Source organism: Carcharodon carcharias, chromosome 1 (genome assembly GCF_017639515.1).
Source record: "Carcharodon carcharias isolate sCarCar2 chromosome 1, sCarCar2.pri, whole genome shotgun sequence".
In the NCBI taxonomy this organism is placed as follows: Eukaryota; Metazoa; Chordata; class Chondrichthyes; order Lamniformes; family Lamnidae; genus Carcharodon; species Carcharodon carcharias.
Window position 1 is genome coordinate 65,493,492 of NC_054467.1, and position 18,344 is coordinate 65,511,835.

The 18,344-nt window shown below is 40.7% G+C and overlaps 1 protein-coding gene across 3 annotated transcripts in view; it reads right to left on the bottom strand.

Moving 5' to 3' along the window:
- The window catches only part of nr3c2 (nuclear receptor subfamily 3, group C, member 2), a 386,614-nt gene extending 368,556 nt beyond the window's left edge, over positions 1 to 18,058 (bottom strand). For 2 of the 3 annotated variants that reach the window (XM_041196435.1, XM_041196272.1), the window contains exons 1-2: positions 17,662 to 18,058; positions 13,717 to 15,513 (exon numbers count right to left, since the gene is read on the bottom strand). In XM_041196435.1, the coding sequence (XP_041052369.1) occupies positions 13,717 to 15,494 (1,778 nt within the window). In that variant the 5' untranslated portion in view covers positions 15,495 to 15,513; positions 17,662 to 18,058. Of the gene's footprint in view, positions 1 to 13,716; positions 15,514 to 16,566; positions 16,690 to 17,661 lie in introns of those variants that run through there. The other variant, XM_041196345.1, reaches the window with a different exon arrangement.
- Positions 18,059 to 18,344: the final 286 nt, after the last annotated feature.

The following is an 18,344-nucleotide window of genomic DNA, read 5'->3' on the forward strand; positions in this document are numbered from 1 at the left end:
ATTTTCTCCTCTGCTGGGGCCTGCCTCGTTGTTGGGTTTAATTTCACTAACTTACCATTAGCTCATCCCAGAGGCCATTTTTGATGTGTGAGTCAAGGCAGGAAGGCTCCTAAGCTATTCAAATGTGAATGCATCACAGCATTTCAATTGCTGACCCCCATAAAATCAATTAACTTATCACAGACAGAAACTGAAATACACATTTGCTTTCCTCTGTATAGCAGACATAAATGTCACTGCCCTGGACCACTGGGTTAGTGGATTTTGTTCTATATTGCCAGTTTTCCTGCTTCCATTTCTACCTGATATGGCCCTCCTCCAATTTCCTGACCCGTTCATAAGTTCTTTGTTTTTCATTAATGTCTTTACTTCCTTCGCTTTCTCTCATTATGGTTCCTGTTATCTCTTGTTAATATCACTTCTGTTATTCAACCATCTGCTGCTGTCCCCTTCAGCTATTTACTGGTCATTGTACTTTTTCTACATGTATATGTCGGTTAATGTGTGAATTTTTCCCTCCCCTTTTCCATTTGTTCTGTTCATTTTAAATGCCATTCACCTGTAATATCTCCCAGATCTGAAGGTTATGTAACTGAAAATATCAACTCGTCTGTTCTCTCTACAGATGCAACTTGACCTGTTGGGCGTTTGCAGTATTTTCTATTTTTGTGACAAAAAGGTACTAGCACTTTGAGAATTAACCCTTAAAAATCTGAGCTTGAATTCATTTCACATACAGCTTAAATGAAAAATCCCTCCATGATCAGGATTTTTAGCTCGGCAGGTGGGCATGTGCCCGAACCGACTGAGCGTGAAATGAGGTGTGATGATGTCGGCCGAGCGTGCTGACACCAACGCGCAGTCGTGCGATAGTTCAGTCGGTCAGCGCGCGCTGGAGCCGGCAGTGCGCCCTCTGACACTTAAAAGGCCTGTTAAGGCCATTAGGTTATCAACTGATGTTAATTTTTCACTGCCTGTCCAACCAAGTTGGTAGGCAGGCGAAAAGGCCAAGCGGCTTTTGCATTTTTTTGGAAACTTCATCCACGGGTGGGATGAAGTTTCCAAAAGCAAATACAAATAAAATAAAAACTTAATTTTTTAAGTAAAAACATGCCCCTGCATGAGGGGACATGTTTCATTACATTTTTCTGCTCTTTATTATTTTTAAAAATATCTCATCTGAATAATCTCCTCAGGGAGATTATTCGGCGCTCTCTCCCACGCATGCGTGAGGTTCGTGCTAGGCCTGCTCGCTCTCCTTCCCTCCCACCCGCACAGGCAGCACTCAGTGCTGCCACTCGAATATCATGCTGGGCGGGCCTTAATTGGCCCACCAGCATGAAATCACGGTGCGCTATAGATTGCGAGGAGCAGTCGACTTGCTGACCACCCCTGTCCCACCCCCACCTCCACCGATCCCACACGCCAAGGGCAAGAGTCTGCCCTATGTTAATCAATAATCCCTAATCGTGATACATTTCTGTCCTCAAGGGAAGACCCCCACCGGTTGCTTGTGAAGACCAATCAAGTCATGTCACAATAGCTGCCTGATCCTCTCAGATCCCAGGAGACCAGGGGTTGTGTGGATACCCAAGATACAAGCCACTGCTGTTCCTGGCACCTCTAGTCCCTCATGTTGACCATGGTTCCATGCGTTATACCGTTTGGTATCTGCTTTAAATTGCCTGTGTAGCCCTTTATGCTGGGTATCTTTTTTTTATTTGTCCTTGGGATTCGTGCATCGCTGGCAAGGCCAGCATTTATTGTCCATCCTTCATTGCCCTTGAGCAGAGGGTGTTGAGCCACCTTCTTGAACCGCTGCAGTCCATGTGATACACCCAAAATGCAGTTAGGGAGGAAGTTCCAGGATTTTGCCCCAGCTATAGTGAAGGAACAGCTATATAGCTCTAAGTCAGGATATGGCTTGGAGAAGAACTTGCAAGTAGTGGTGTTCCCATGCATCTGCTGCCCTTGTCCATGTAGTGATAGAGGTTGCAGATTTTGAAGATGCTGTTGAAGGAGCTTTGGCACACCCAGCCTTCATCCTAGCTGTGACCATAGCTGGTTGCTACCCTCAAAGTTTCATCACCAGTTGTCACCACTGATCAATGGATGGCCTTTCTTCCTCCAAGTGAAGTACCTGATAGCCTTTCATGTCTTCTCCCTATGCAGCTAAGTCATTTATGGCCACTGTTAAGTAGAGCAATAAACTAACCAGTTTTTATGTATGTTACACAATGACCAGTCACCTGGGAATAGATTCAATAGTTTAAACCAATGGGGAAAGGTTAAAGAAGCTTGTATACTCTCAAAATAACTCAATCACACCACAGCCAATAATACTTTTGAATCGCAGTCATTCTTGGTTTGCAGGCAAACATGGCATCCAATTCACACAACCAGTGAGATAAATGACTAATGAATCTGTTATTTTTAGTAGTGTGGATAAGGTTGGAATATTGGCTATGACATCAGGAAAACTCCCTTGCTCTTCTTTTCAGCATCTAACTCAAACCACTACTGGCAAAGATATAGGAGCAGGTTCCCAGCTGAACTCCGTCCTTCACATGTGGGAGGAGAAAGTTACCGAAAATAGGGAGAGGAGGAAAGGGAAGGAAATGGGCGAAATTAATATTTAATTTGCTTTCTTTTCAAAGAACACTGTATGAAATAAATGGTCATTGGTTTTGTTTATTTATTCTTTTATATTAGCATAGTGAGCCTTTACTTTTCACAAGGCACCTGTATTTCCAGTATAAATCCCCAATATCACCCAAACCAGCCTAAAGAAGTTGAGGAATTTCAAGTGCAAACTACATTTAGCATAAAAAGCAACTTCTAGAAGCTGGCCCACAATATGACCAGACCACCCTGATCAAATTAACCACCACTGGGAGTTTCCACTGTGCCCATTTGTGAGGCTTCAAGGGGATTCTGAAAATTAAGCATGTCATTTTTTTATGAGCAAGGACGCTTAATAGGCATTTAATAAAAGCTTTTAATTGTTTTAATTTACAAACAAACTGACTATTGTACACCAACATAAACATCAACATAATCAGTAAATTCATTTGTATAGTTTTTTTAAGTCATTTATTTAAAATCAGCTCACTCACAGGTGGTGAGCTAGACACTAATTAAAAATGTTTATTGTTTGTGTTAAACTGATTTTCTGTCGTATTAATAAACTGCACCAGATTACTGCTCTTAAATATATCAAGGAACACATTTAATGCAATTTAAAAACAAATTACAATCCAAAATACTGCTTGACTGAGCTTGCATGTGGAAGATTTTAAGTTGCTGATATGCAAATAAATTTCAGCAGAAACTTGAGCAAAAAAATTCACTTTGTAAAAATAGCGCGATTTGTGACTGGATCACTGATTGGGTCCAACGTGGAAATTCTTGGCCATGATCATTATAACAAATATAATTATATTGTAGATATCATAAAATAAAACAGACTTGGGGCTGAATTTTGCAGTTGGTGAGCAGGAGGAGGGGCCCACTCGCTGACGCGTAAAATGATGCGGGATGATGTCGGGGAAACCCCCAACGTCATCCCACCCCATTTAAATTTTCAGGAAGGCAGGCCCACAGCAAAATCATCTGCGGGCCCGCTGACCTGTCAATGGCCAATTGAAGCCATTGATAGGATCATTGAAATAATTAAAGGACCTGCCCGTCCAACATTAAGGTTGGCGGGCAGGCCAGGAGCCCCAGGGGGAACTAGAAAAAACATGAAACCTCATCCACCAGCAGGATGAGGTTTCATGTAGGGTTTTAAAAAGTTTAATAAAGTTTTAGTGTAATCTATGAACATGTCTCATCTCATGTGACATTGAGGGGGACATGTTAAGGATATTTCTTTTCTATTTTTAACATTTTTAAAACTGTCAGCAATCTCCCTGAGGCAGCACTTAGCCTCAGGGAGATGTGCGCTCTTTCATGCGCATGCGCGATAGAGCGCAATCTTGCATTTGGGGAATCCCTCCACCGCCCGCACAGGAAGCGGATAGCGCTTCCCGCCAGATGTCTCGCTGGACAGGCCTTACTTGGCTTCTCCGGCAGGCTCCCCACCTGCCAGAAATTGGGTCGGGCCCGCCCGCCCAGCAGGCAGAAAATTCTCCCCTTGAAATAAAATTTTTAAAAAAGCATTTATTTTAAATGGGTTAATGTCTCAGTTAAAATATCAGACAATGGGATCTGCAGTGGACATGTTAAACATCCATCTGTTGTTAGAATAATTTAGCAGAAACCTGAACTCGCGTGCACAAGCCACTACACTTCTCAATTGATTATTGCTGCACACTGCAAAGGATTTGGGTCCTGACAATATTCCGGCAATAGTACTGAACACTTGTGCTCCAGAACTTGCCGTGCCCCTAGCCAAGCTGTTCCAGTACAGCTACAACACTGGCATCTATCCAACAATGTGCAATATTGCCCAGGTATGGCTTGTCCACAAAAAGCAGGACAATTCCAATGTGGCCAATTACCACCCCATCAGTCTACTCTCAATCATCAGTAAAGTGATAGAAGGTGTTGCCAACAGTGCTATCAAGTGGCACTTATCCTCAAATAACCTGCTTACTGACGCTCAGTTTGGGTTCCTCCAAGGCCACTCAGCTCCTGACCTCATTACAGCCTTGGTTCAAACATGGACAAAACAGCTGACCTCAAGAGGTGAGGTGAGAGTGACTGCCCTTGACAGCAAGGCCGTAGTTGACTGAGTGTGGCATCAAGGAGCCCTAGCAAAACTGGAGTCAATAGGAATCGGGGGAAAACATTCCACTGGTTGGAATTATAGATAGCACAAAATACAAAGGTGTTGGTTGTAGTTTTGGAGGTTAATCATCTCAGTTCAGGGACATTACTGCAGGAGTTCCTCAGGGTAGTGTCCTAGGCCCAACCATCTTCAGCTGTTTCATCAATGACTTTCCTTTCATCATAAGGTCAGAAGTAAGGATGTTCGCTGATGATTGCACGATGTTCAGCACCATTCGCGACTCCTCAGATACTGAAGCAGTCCATGTCCAAATGCAACAAGACCTGGACAATATTCAGATTTGGGCTGACAAGTGACAAGTAACATTCGTGCCACACAAGTGCCAAGTAATGATCATCTCCAACAATAGAGAATCTATCAACCTCCCTTGACATTCAATTTCATTTCAATCATTGTATCAACAACCTGGGGATTACCATTAACCAGAAACTGAACTGGACTAGCCATATAATTACTGTGGCTGCAAGAGCAGGTCAGAGGTTGGGAACTCTGCAGCGAGTAACTCACCTTCTGCCTCCCCAAAGACTGTCCACCATCTACGAGGCATGAGTTAGGAGTGTGATGGAATACTCTTCCCTTGCCTGAATGAGTGCAGCTCCTACAGCACCGAAGGAGCTCAACACCATCCAGGACAAAGCAGCCCATTTGATTGGGCACCCCATCCACCACCTGAAACATTCATTCCCTCTACCACCAATGCACAGCGGCTGCAGTGTGTACCACATACAAGATATGCACTGCAACAATTCACCAAGGCTCCTTCAAAACCGATGACCTCTACCACCCAGAAGCACATGGGCAGCAGATGCCTGGGAACACCATCTCCTGCATGTTCCCCTCCAAGCCACACCCAATCCTGACTTGGAACTATATCGCTGTTCCTTCATTGTCCTGAATCCTGAAATTCCCTGCCTAACAGCACTGTGGGTGCACCTATACCACAGGGACTGCAGCGGTTCAAGAAGGCAGCACACCAGCACCTTCTCAAGGGCAATTAGGGATGAGCAACAAATGCTGGCCTAGCCAGTGGTGCCCACACCCTGTGAAAGAATTTTTTAAAAATTGTTTTTGGCCCAAAGATTAAGATGTAAATTCCTGCAGCCCAAAACAACTCTCTTGATCCTTTGTTTCCCTTTAGAAAGGCACTTGGTCTTCTTGCTGCCCCTCCCCACACGAGTGAGGGTGATACTCAGCAACAAAGTAAATCAAATCTGTCTCACCCACTTCTGTGACACAAGGTGCTGTTGATCCAAGCCAGTGCATCAACTTCATTATTTCATTGTACCAAAGGTGATAGCATGGGGAAAATATGTTGCATTATTCTGGGATGAGCTGTACGTCAACACGCTCAAACCCTGCCATGTAGGCTGAGTCAGCCAACAAGAACAGTTCTGAACTCAGTAAAAGTTGCTATCAGGGTTCCAAAGGATTAAAGCAATAAATGTAATGCTGCTTCTCCAAGCGTGAACACACACAGAATCAAAATTCCATCAATAGAGCTTGCGGAAAAAAAACGTTTTCTTCTCATACTCTTGACCAAGCCTTTAAAAGTTATTACAGAAAATCTTTCACCAAAAATACATATTGCAAAGTTGTTTTCAACTGAAAGATATTGATATTGCTACCAGCAGGTCTTAAGGCGAGCAGCAACTGGGAAATTAGGCATTATGTGATTCTGCCCAGCACTAACTGCAAATGTAATTCCCACCTCACCCCTAATCCTGCACCAAGCTAAATATTCACTTGAAGCTCACATGCCTAAATTTTAGTATATTAAATCAGCTAACTGTTGAAAACACTGTGAAGTTGATACATGGCCCAAAGTGGATGGAACACAATCACACATCGGTCTGCCACTTTTGTGGCACAATCAAAAAAAATGCCCTCTTCTGTATTTTTCTAAAAACACACTAAAGGTTGAAAATAACAAACAATCTTAGATCAGATGAAGGGGAAGGAGGGAATGATCTTGCATAGTTATGTTATCTTGTCACTGGTAACACAAAAGTTTTGTTTTTTAGTCCCACAACATCGAAATTTAAAATTTTCACCTCGTGTTCAAATCCGTCCATGGCCCCACCATGTCCCTACCTATATGCCTGTTTCCAGCCTTACATGCCTTTGAGAATTCCTGCAACTCTGGCTTCTTGTTTCAAACCCCATTCCCTCCATCCCACCATCAGCCATCAAGTCTCTAAGTTCCAGAACTTCCTTTTGAAACCTTTCTGCCTCTCCACTGTGCTCTATTTCTTTTGCTTAAAATGCAGCTCTTTAACAAAGCTTTTTGTATTCCCCTGTAATATCTCCTTCCCTGGCTAAATGTCAATTTTTGTTTGATTACACTTCTGTGAATTGTCTTTCTTGTATGTTGCATATTCTCATGAAGAAGTTCTGAGGCTTGTAAGGTTGAACATGAATTGTTTATTGATAACACATAACTATATACACACATACAAGGTATAGTCGAAGCTAGGAGCTAACTCCATGCTTGCTTCTACACAGGTCTCTGTCCAGTCCACAACTTTCTTTAATCTGAGGTCATGTGTCTCTTTGCATCACACTGATGGGTAGCACTGTATCCAGTTCCACATTAACTCTTGCTATACCAGATACCCTTATGCTACATCCTTTGGGTGTTGGTCTATGCCAAATGTGTTATATAAATCCAAAGCTACTGTTGTTCCTTGAAATCTGTTAAATCAGCCTACATCATAAGGCACAAGGTTCACTTACAGGAGCTCTCATAAATCCACCAAGTGAGAAAGCTATTGCATAAAATACTAGCATTCGACCATACATCAGATGACTATTCTTATCCTGAAGCAGGATCAAGGAGAAGGCTGGCAGGCGCAGGGCGGGTTGGGGGTGGGGGGCTGGAGAGGATGGTATAAAATCAGGTGGGAAGCTGGGAGGGGAGTGAGGTGAGTGCTGTGCCTGTCATCTATTTTCCTCTACTGAAATTTTAGCAGCAGCAGGAAAGGTGTTGGCTGTTCCGCCTGCCCCTGAGCCAACTGAGGCCCTAAAGTAGCTAATTAATGGCCATTTAAGGGCCTCCTCCCGCCGTGACTAGTATTTTACGTGTAGCAGGAGGGACCCACACCATGTGGCGAGTTATGGTTGTGGACTCGGAGGGGGTGGTGGAGAGGGGTCCCTCCCATTCAGGCACTCTTTGTCTCATGGACCGCCCCCCAGCCCTCCAATGGAAAGGGCCACCCACACTTGCTTACCCGTTCAGCCTCTTGATTGCCGCCTCACCCTCACCAGGGCATGCCTAACCAGGCTGTCCTACTTACCTTTACTCTGGCCTCCATCGCAGTTCGTCATCAGTTCTGACTGCAGTTCCAGCATTGCTCCCAGTGACACCGCTGGGGTTGGAGAGTTGCTGGCCATCTGACTGGCTGGCAGCTCTTGGAGGCAGGACACCCTCCTTCATGGGGGAGGAAGCCACAACTGCAGGCAACTAATTGCCTGATGACCGTAAAATCTGGTCATGGTTTCCAGAACCAACAGAGATGGGTTAATCCACAACTTTCCAGCTGGTGGGCGGGACCATAGCCTCCGCATTAAATCATGGTCATTCAAAACCAATCCACTTATCCAGGGTTAAAATCGGTCCTATTAGATCAATTATACCCCATAAACGCCAAGCTGAAATCAATATCACTAATGTGTAAACAAGTGTGCAAATTTTCCTTTTAAAATATAAAATTAGAAATACTAACACACATGATATATAAATCCAAGTCAACGGTGTAGTTTTACAGTGATCAGCTGGAAAAATTCCTGATGCATCAAAGGGCATTATTTAACCTGATTCGATGTCAAGCTACACTTACTTATTTCCATGTCTTTATAAACACTCCTACAAAAATGTTTTATTTAAGAAAACTGGCATGAGAATTCTGTCAGTGCAACAATTTAAGCAAGTAGGCGGGACTATCATGCCAACAGATCTAATCCATAGCTCCAGCTGAAGACACTTAATAATTTAACCAACATTAGCTGTGAAATAAAACCTATGAACTACAGTATTAGTTACCAAATTTTACAAACTCCATTTTTAATCATAATCATGAATCATGGAATTTGCGGCACTTATTTGTGGCACGTTAACCCTTTGATTACAAAATTATTACATATAGAAAATAATGATTCAGAAAGGGCAGAAGGGAGGTGCATAGGGATGGGAGCAGACACACCCCTTTCTTATATTTCCTGCTGACTTTCACCTTTCACATACATATAATAAATTTTACTGAAACAGCAAGACTAAACTAGATGAGAGGGGACAGGAAATCACCTGGTAATAACAGGAATTTTATTTTATAAATTGGACTGTATACATGGTCTAGAAACTGCACAAATATCTTTCATATTCTCAACACTGATGTTAGAACTATTCAGGCGCAGGAGGCAGGAATACTTTTCTACCATTCCCTTGGTCCCCTGCAAGTAAATGTTAAGTCTTCTGGCAACTCAGAGACATGGTTGTCTCATTTCCACATAGAATGAACTTGCCAATTAAAATGATTTTTTTATAGCTGCACAGCTCCGCATAAGGTAGGGGAAAATGATACAAATGTTCAGTTTTACTTTCAGTGTATTGGAAAAGGTCTTGTACTGATTCCCTCAATTCACTAAGAAAGGCCACAATGTGCCAAACTGATCCTGCTGTGTGGAACTTCTGAACACTGATTCACTGTCATTTATTTCCCCTTAGTAAGTATGAATCTACAGCAATGTGTTTCATTACTGAATAGGGGTCTTTTTGGACAATAATCAGCCTCATAAATTTAATAATTAAGAACTGGTTAGAAGATTTTCAAGATGGAGCCTACACCAATCTTGAAATTGGAAAATGGCAGCTTATATTTTTATAATAGTGAAAAGTAATATATTAGCTAACTTAAAACAGTTTCAATTCTAATTCATTAATTAAATTTAAACAAGCCATAATAATCATTAAATATGTAATTACAAAAATATTATCAATATAAATAACATTGCCATGAGTAGGTTGACTGTGACTCACATATATCATACAAGTCTACAAATTACAGTTTCTGGTGTTCGTTACTGAATGATTAACATAGTTCTTTGACATTCTTTTGATTTTCAATGAGTTAACGCCTCTGTTAAAATAGGAAAGGAATGTATTAAGTAGTTGTACAATAATAGCATAAACTATAATTTTCAGGATACAAATTACATCCCTTTGCTTTTTCACTCACTGAGAAAACCTGCGAAGAGAAAACTAGGGATCAGGTCGACCATTATATCCCACCCTTTTCAATAAATCTGGGTGGAAATATCAGGGTCAATAAGCAATTGCCTCAATTGAAGGCTGGTTTTTTTCAACCATTTTCCACCAGGGCACACTTCTACAAATATCTTTCATAGCCTCTCTAGGATAAACTACATTTCAGTCTTTATGCCGGCAAAGATTTGAGGGCAATTCTCTTCCCTTTCCTGGGAATAATACAAAGCTGTGAAGTAACATCAGGCAGAATCAGCCCACCTCCTATATTGGTTCAAAACTACAAATAGATTATTGCAAATCAATATGCAAAGACCTTAGGACATCAGGATCTTCCAGTCGGCGAGTGGGGGTGAGGCATGCTCGCCGATGCGGAAAATGACGAGGGATGAGGTCGGGTGGAACTCCCGACGTCACCCCATGTCAATTCCATTTTCAGGTTGGCGGGGGGGGGGGGCAACCGAGTCAGCTCGTGCCCGCTCCCACACTTCTTCACCGATGGGGGGAAAATTTTTCCCCTGGTTTATAAAATGGTAAAGTGCGTACTGATGAATGCTTTTCTGAAAAAATGGTCAGTTGAAGTACAGGGGACCTTAACCTGTATTTAACCACTCAATACGTGATTTGTGATTGAGATTGGGACTGGGGAACCAAGGTAGCACTGATATCCATCCCTTACCTTATTTTTTTAAAATTCATTTATGGATATGAGCATCACTGGCAAGGCCAGTGAGATCAAAACTCCAGAAAACCATTGAAGATAGGACTTGGCTGTCATTTTTCACGATGTACTATGCAGCTGTATACAAAAATGTATTCTGTTTAGCATCACAATCTACTTTTTACTGCCAGATATCTATGTAAATGATCATTTACATGTTGCTCGAACAGATTTCTGTCCCATAGGTGCCATTTAAGGTCCACCCCAAGACAATTAAAAGATACTGTGATCAAGACAAAATTGCAAACAAGTCTGACAATGACAATAAGGGTGCGAAGAGAATATTCCCAATATTCCCGACGTGATGAATCAAAATTATTAGACCAATCAAGAACTTTGCTAAGATATAAGTTCAGTTCTCATTGTAATGCTTTCTCCATAGCCTCTAGCTATGAAATATGTGCCTGAAATTCGAAAAAGGTGTAACAAATAAAACTCCAGTATGGCAACCTTGACTATTTCAGATGCTTTACCGGCAATTTTTTCCCTTCCTTAACAAGGTTTTGCTTAAAATTTGCGTATTGCTGTGTGGGTAGCAAATAAAATGTCTTACTTTCTGTGGTGTTGCCAAAAATAATAATTCCACCATGCATCACTGTTCTGCACATTCATTAGCATTAAACCGGACATTCTTCTCTGAATTCTGATACTAAATAATAGCGAATCACTATTCACAAGTTTGATGATTGTGCATGTAAACCATTTATTACACCAAATCCTGATCAATTAACTAACATAATTTTGAAATTCAGAAGCAAAGTCTGCGATTTATAAAACACTGTTTCCAGCAGAATCCTTTCTGAGAGATTTTAATCTTAATGCGTAAGATCAAGCATTTACAAACTATCCTTAGAATGGTTCTGTGATGTTAATTCCTGTCAATCAGAAAGCCAGGAACTTTTGAACACTACTGTACACAGTAGCAGTTCTCTGTCACAGAAATAATCAAATATAAGTAACAAAAATATGAATTAATTTCTTGTTAAACATTGTAATTCTGAAGTGTAAACAACCAAGTAATTTACAAAGCATTACTACTTTAAAAGAACAGCACTCTGTAGCAATGATCCTTGACTTTCAGCAAAGAGTTGTGACCCAAATTACTCGGAAACCAGCCAAAATATTTTGCGGTCAGCAATATAGCCAACGTGAATATAAATTTTTAAGAAATGAAACTGCACAATTTTGCATCAAAACACTCAATTCTTTGACAGTGATATTGTTTGGTTATCAAAAGTCATGGAACCTGAATTTAGCAAAATCCCTGAATCCTCTGCATCTGTTGCAATTCAGAACCAGAGGCATGTGAATGTACATGATATAATACATGAATAATGATTGGTCTTATAGTCATCAACAAGACTAAAAGCTATCTTCAAATGCAGACTTTTTAAAAAACTGCCTCATGTAGAACTGAATAATTGGGGCTTTGGGCAATAGTTTCATCATATTAACCGAATATAAATACTTATTCTAAATGCAACAACAAAAAATCTTTAAGATTATAATGTGAAATGCAACTTAACCCCAAAAACATGGATGCCAACTTCCCATCTTAATCAAATCAGCCTATAAAATGGTATAAGATTATAATAGCAATGTGTACAGCACCTTAACTCAACATTACCGCACCTATCAATTGTGGATGACTTGGCAGAAAGGTAAATACACAAAGTTGTCAATTCTATGATATCTATAATTGTTCCATATGTTTTGTTCAACTGGAATGATCATCAACTATTATCACAATTAACCAGTACCATTCTAACTCGTCATCATGATGGATTACCAGAATTTTTTTAAACACAGTATATTAAATACCCGTGATGCCACTCCAAATATAAAAATAAGTAATATCACAGGAATAACTGACTTTACTTCCTTAATACTGTCTCTTTCCATATTAAAATGGAAATTAATTTGAGACACTTTTTATTATTTATTTGGTTTATATCTATATGATTACCTCAAATGTATTTCCTGCCAAGTAAAGAGACAAGTAGCAGCTGGAAATGATAAGGAAATAGTTAACCAGCAGGAAACTGTATGATTGCAGTTCAATCATAGAGGCTCTTCTGACACCATTAACCGTGAAATAAATCTTAAGTACTTATGGGAATCAGAAGCCTGAGATTGAATTACAGACTTAAGTGCTATTTACTATTGCATACAATAGAACCTGAATAGTTTTCTTTTTTAATTGTTTTGGTTTTTTTCCATTCATATGTTGTGACCATTCCAAAAGCATTTGATAGTTCAAGCAGTTTGAAACAAACAAAAGGGAAATACAACTTGCTGCAATATCTGACTAAATCAATATGGCAATGTCTAACCTGAAGAGATATAAATTCATGTGCCATGTACCACCGTAACTCAAGCTTTTATCACTGTGTAACAGTTAAATATCCAGCAACTGCACATCATTTCATACTCTCTTAGAAAACCATTCGAAATTGCCCCAGCGCCATAGCATGTCACCAGTGGAGCTTTGTTCTGCACAGGTCAAGATACCTCATTGCACAGAACCTTTTATCTCTACTAAAGCAAAATGTTGAGTTGCAGAAATCTTCATTTCATCCAAAAATGGATGACAAGCATCTTAAAATGTTCAAAACAGCTAATGGTACAATAGTTTAAAACTATGCACTGGAAGAAAACATGTTATACGCTGTACTGCACTAATATTCTGGTGATGGCAATCTTGCTCTAATATTGACATATCAGCACGCACCAGACTTGATCATCATCAAAAATACAAATTGAATGGAGCAAATAATAACATAAAATAACTGGAATTATGTACATTATACTTAACATCTCATTTTTTAACTGGCTATTTTAAACAATAAACAATATGACATCCCTATTTCCAGGGTACAGATTAACAGCAACTTGAATTAATTCAACAAAACACTTTTAAGATTCAAGAACTGTGGTAGAACTCACCGTGACATTTTCTCAGGAATGTATCCCTGTAGTGGGAAGCCATCACTTCTCCCAGGAGATATCGAGTTCTGTGGTGTGACAGGGTGTGGTTTCCAAGATCCAAGTACAGTGCATACAGGGGTAATTAAATTTAAAAGCTGATTTCTCTGATCTCTCATAAAAGGGCAGGGCACAGAAATCGTGCCACTGGCTCCAATTCTGTAGTGAAATGATTGTCCAGTTGAGTTAACACCTACAATGGTGGATGGAGGTGAACAGGTGGCTTGGCAGTAGCCTTCGTCATTTGGCTCCTGTTTGATCACTGTTGTCGGGTTGGGTTGCAAATAAACATCATGCTCATAACTAGAATTAGAGGAGGATGTAGGTGTCCCCAAAATCCCATAAAGGTCAAAGGTGTCTCCATAACTCGACTTTGCATCAATCAACTGATGTGCAATTTCTGAAAAGGGATTTTCAGTAACTTGACCAGTATATATTGCGTTCAGACAAGCAGTTTCATTCATCTCACATTTTAGAGGCATTGAGAACATTGAATTAGATGGGTCTGAGCTACCTCTACTTAGGAAACATGCCCCACCAAAATTACTGTCTACTTCAGTTTTCATAAACTGAACAGGATTGACATTATTAATTGAACCTGTCTCTAAACATTCACCTTTTGTTTTCTCATCTTTAAATACTTTAATTTCCTCATGCTTTTGATTTCTTGCTCTTGGGTTCTGGTGGGGATTGACGATCATTCTTGTTTCAGCAGCTGGGCTAGAATTGGAAAAGCGCAAGTTATTTACAGAAGGGCTGGAGACAGAAGAGGCCATGTTGTTATTGTTAGGGCTAGACAAAATGTTATTATTAGTAGGTACAGAAAGAGGAGAAGCAAGGTTACTAGGAGTAGAAAGAGGAGAGCTCATGTTATTAGGACTGGAGACTGAAGAGTGCAGGTTACTGATATTGGTAGGGCTGGAGATGGAAGAGCCCAAGCTGTTCATATTGCTAGGACTAGACATACCCAAGCTATTTATCTTAGTAGGACTGGAGATAGCACAATGAATGTCACTTGGGCTAGTGGCAGAAGTACTCAAATTATTGATATTATCAGGACTAGAGATGGAAGATCCCAGATTGCTAACAGTGTCAGGACTAGATAGAGCTAAGTAATTTATTTTAGCAGGACTAGGGACACAAGAGTTAATATTATTAGGACTTGACACTGAACAGCCTAAATTATTAAAATTTACAGGACTGGAGATGCATGAACCCTGACTATTTCTTCCAGGGCTGGAGGAAGAAGAACATCGTCTCATCCCTCGTTGTGATAAGATAGCATTAACCTTCTCCTCCTGAAGGTTCACTTCTTGTCCACCAATTTCTGTAATATTGCTAGACCTTCCGTCCATTTGTTCTGGTTGCATACTGTAGTTAAACTCACTCCCCATTTCTTTTGCCGAATTCATATACAAACCCATAGACTCAGCGACTGTTTTTGACAGTTCTTTAGCAGCTCCTAGGTTGCACTTGGGATCTGAAGCAAGAAAACCAAGGTGCTGATCTTGGTGTTGCACCTGGTAATGAGGCTGAAGGACGGAAGAGAGCTCCTGACTCCTCTCTCCATCACTATTCTTCGCAACTGGAGGTATGCAACCAACGCTGAGAACAGTCATTGCATTGCTGTCACAGGTACCAATCTCGTCTCTCTCAACACTCGACGTAGATTTGTTTAGACTCCACTGTCTTGCAATATTCATTACTTCAGGGTAGTCAATATATCCTTTGGTTTCCATTGCTGTTTCTTTAATACACCTATAACAAAATTGAATTTTGTTTTTAAAATAGTACATTTCCATTTTAGGCAGATAAAATATATTGTCAGTGCAAGAATAATAAATAGTTCATAAAAGAAACTTTCAATTTGCATTACCCAACAACAAACACAGTTAAGATATTCCAAATTAAATATATACTTATGTTCCTATGTATTTCAGAGGAAAACTTAGATCAACTACTAAAGACAGTAGACTCTCTGTGTAATGTTGCTGCCTCTCAGACCCATACAAGGGTCCGTTATTAACAAGGGATATGATATGGAAAGGAGCTGTGAGCAAATTGGTTGTGATTATATTGTTTTCCTAATGGAGTGAACAATGCAACTAGCGACGACAAATGCTGTTTTGTAATATGTATTACTGAGAGAAAAAAATCTAGGTTGTGTGTGAACATTTAAACTCGCACATACAATACACTCCGACTCCAAAAAAAATTGTGGATCAATGGCAAAAGATCACTAAACATCAAACCAGAATTATGAAAACCAAAAGCTTGCTAAATTCTATACTCCGAATTATGCAACACCTTTTTTCCATTCGCGCTCAAAGTTTATGAATAACTCGACAGAGCGCGTCAGGTGCATTTAACATAAACATTTGTGTCAAACGGAGCCCCATATTCTCAGTGGATTCTATACCGGATCCCTGAGTATTCATTCCGCTCTTCCTCGAAGAAGACGCAGTTTTGTTCTCAATAATCCCCTGGATTCTGGTTTACAGGTTTACATTAATGAAGCCGCACCACCAGATCACCCCATATATCTGGAGCATGTTCCTGTTAATCCGCCTGGATCTGTCCCATTTTTAACCAGTTGCTGCTGAATTTGTATCCTCGATCTTTTCAACTCACTTTCTCGTATTTTGTCTCTCAGCTGCTTGAGTTTTATTATTCTGTCTTATATTGCCTTAATGTTTATCAGGCGACGCTTGCAGCTTCAATTACAAGTTCAGTCTTCTTGTCAGTAATAATGCAAAACATTAATTAAACTGTCAGCGGTGCCTTATTTTAACGTTGTTTTCTGCGACTTACCCCTTCCTTCCAGCGACTTGTTTGAAAGCTTTTTAGCTGACTAGCGCGAAGATATTGAGATGAAAGCTGAAACACACACACATGATGTGGCTCTTTAATATATATATATTACATATATATATGTGTGCGTGTGTGTATTATTTTCCATCAGAAAGGGGAGGGGTGAGAACTTAATGATCGGGAGGTGCGCTCCCCTTGTATGTCCTCGTTGATTGGAGAGGCTTGGTAGAAACCCCGCCCATCCTCAGTGCTGATTGGTTGGCGTTGGACACTCTGGCCCTTTAATGCCTGCGCGAGGAGGCGGCGCCAGCCCTAGCATTGGTCGGTTGAGCTGTCGTTCCGGCCGCAGCTGCAGCAAGTTGCAGATGAAGCTTGGCGGAGAGTGGCTGAGACAGAGCCGGAGCTAGAGGCAACTTTCCCCGGGCTCCGGCCACCGCCCGACGCCGCCGAAGCAGCTGCAATCGTCCCCATAACTTCACTGCTATTGACACCGTGCCACAGCCACCTGCAGTCACTTCAATAAATAACATTGCTGCAACTAAAAACAAAAGGGGGAAAAAAACTAGCATGCAAGACTCCACCCGGGTGACGCAATGTTAAAAAACGCGATGATTATCCTTTGGTTGGTTGAAGGGTTTAGTTCAGTTTTTTTTCACGCCTGCTTTAAGTGAAAACCACCATTTTCGTGAAAACCCTTTCGATAAATCTACATGAAACGTACCGGAATATGCGTTGTTTTATATAGAAATCTGTCTCTTTAACCCCCCCTCCCCTTTTTGTCCTTAAATCATTACCGGAGAAAAGTTGAACTTGGCGTTTGGAGATTTTAATGAAATGAAACCCAAGCTAATGGTATCTGAGAGAGGCGATCTTCACCCCATATTTAATTTTTATTTCCAGAAGGAAAGGTCAAGCTGCGCAACGCCTCAGTGACAGGCTGACTTTTCAAAGGTTTTGTAATGGTTGCAGACAGATCATCAGGGTTTGTCAGTCGCACTCAAGTTAATGAACCGCGAAACCACTGCTATGCTGGCCTAATGCCCATTTCAAACATAAATGTATATACATATATATATATATAAATATTGCACGAACCTTCACATCCAACTTATTGCGATATGAGGTCGGAGGACAGTATGGCAAAAAAGATTAAACCCTCCAAGATCCTCAAGGTGCAACGCTGCTTTATTTTTCTTTTAAAAAAAATGACTACAGTACAGATCAAATCACTTCAATCCACGTAGTTGACGGTTCGGTTCCCGAACGAACTGGTTTACGTGTCCTCTGAATTTATTCCCACTTGGCAGTCAAACATCCAAGTTCGCGAAACAAAACGTAAACTGAATCCTTAAAGAGGGGAAACTTTCTGTCCATTGAAAATTTGCCTGGCTCTCCTTCCTTTTCTGTTCTATTGCAATGTTGCTGAGACGCTGAGACGTTGCCACTCACATGCAGGCTTCATTACTGCTGTATCTGCTGCCGTCCTGACGTCAGATTGTTTGTATTTACACTGCACTGGACTGAGCTGAAGGGGTAACCACGGCATATAACCAATGGACATAACAAAATCTCAGTGATCCACTCCCTCTTTTTTTGTTCAAAGTAATTTGTTATGTATAAAAATTCAATGCAATTTAAAAGACGAGATCTTAGGCCAGCAATAAAATACAATATAGTCAATCTCCCATGGCGTTGCACATGGAACTTATGATTGCCCCTACCTTTCTCTCGTGTCTTTGTATAGCTGTTGCTCTGGGTCCCTTCACTTTCGTTTCTGT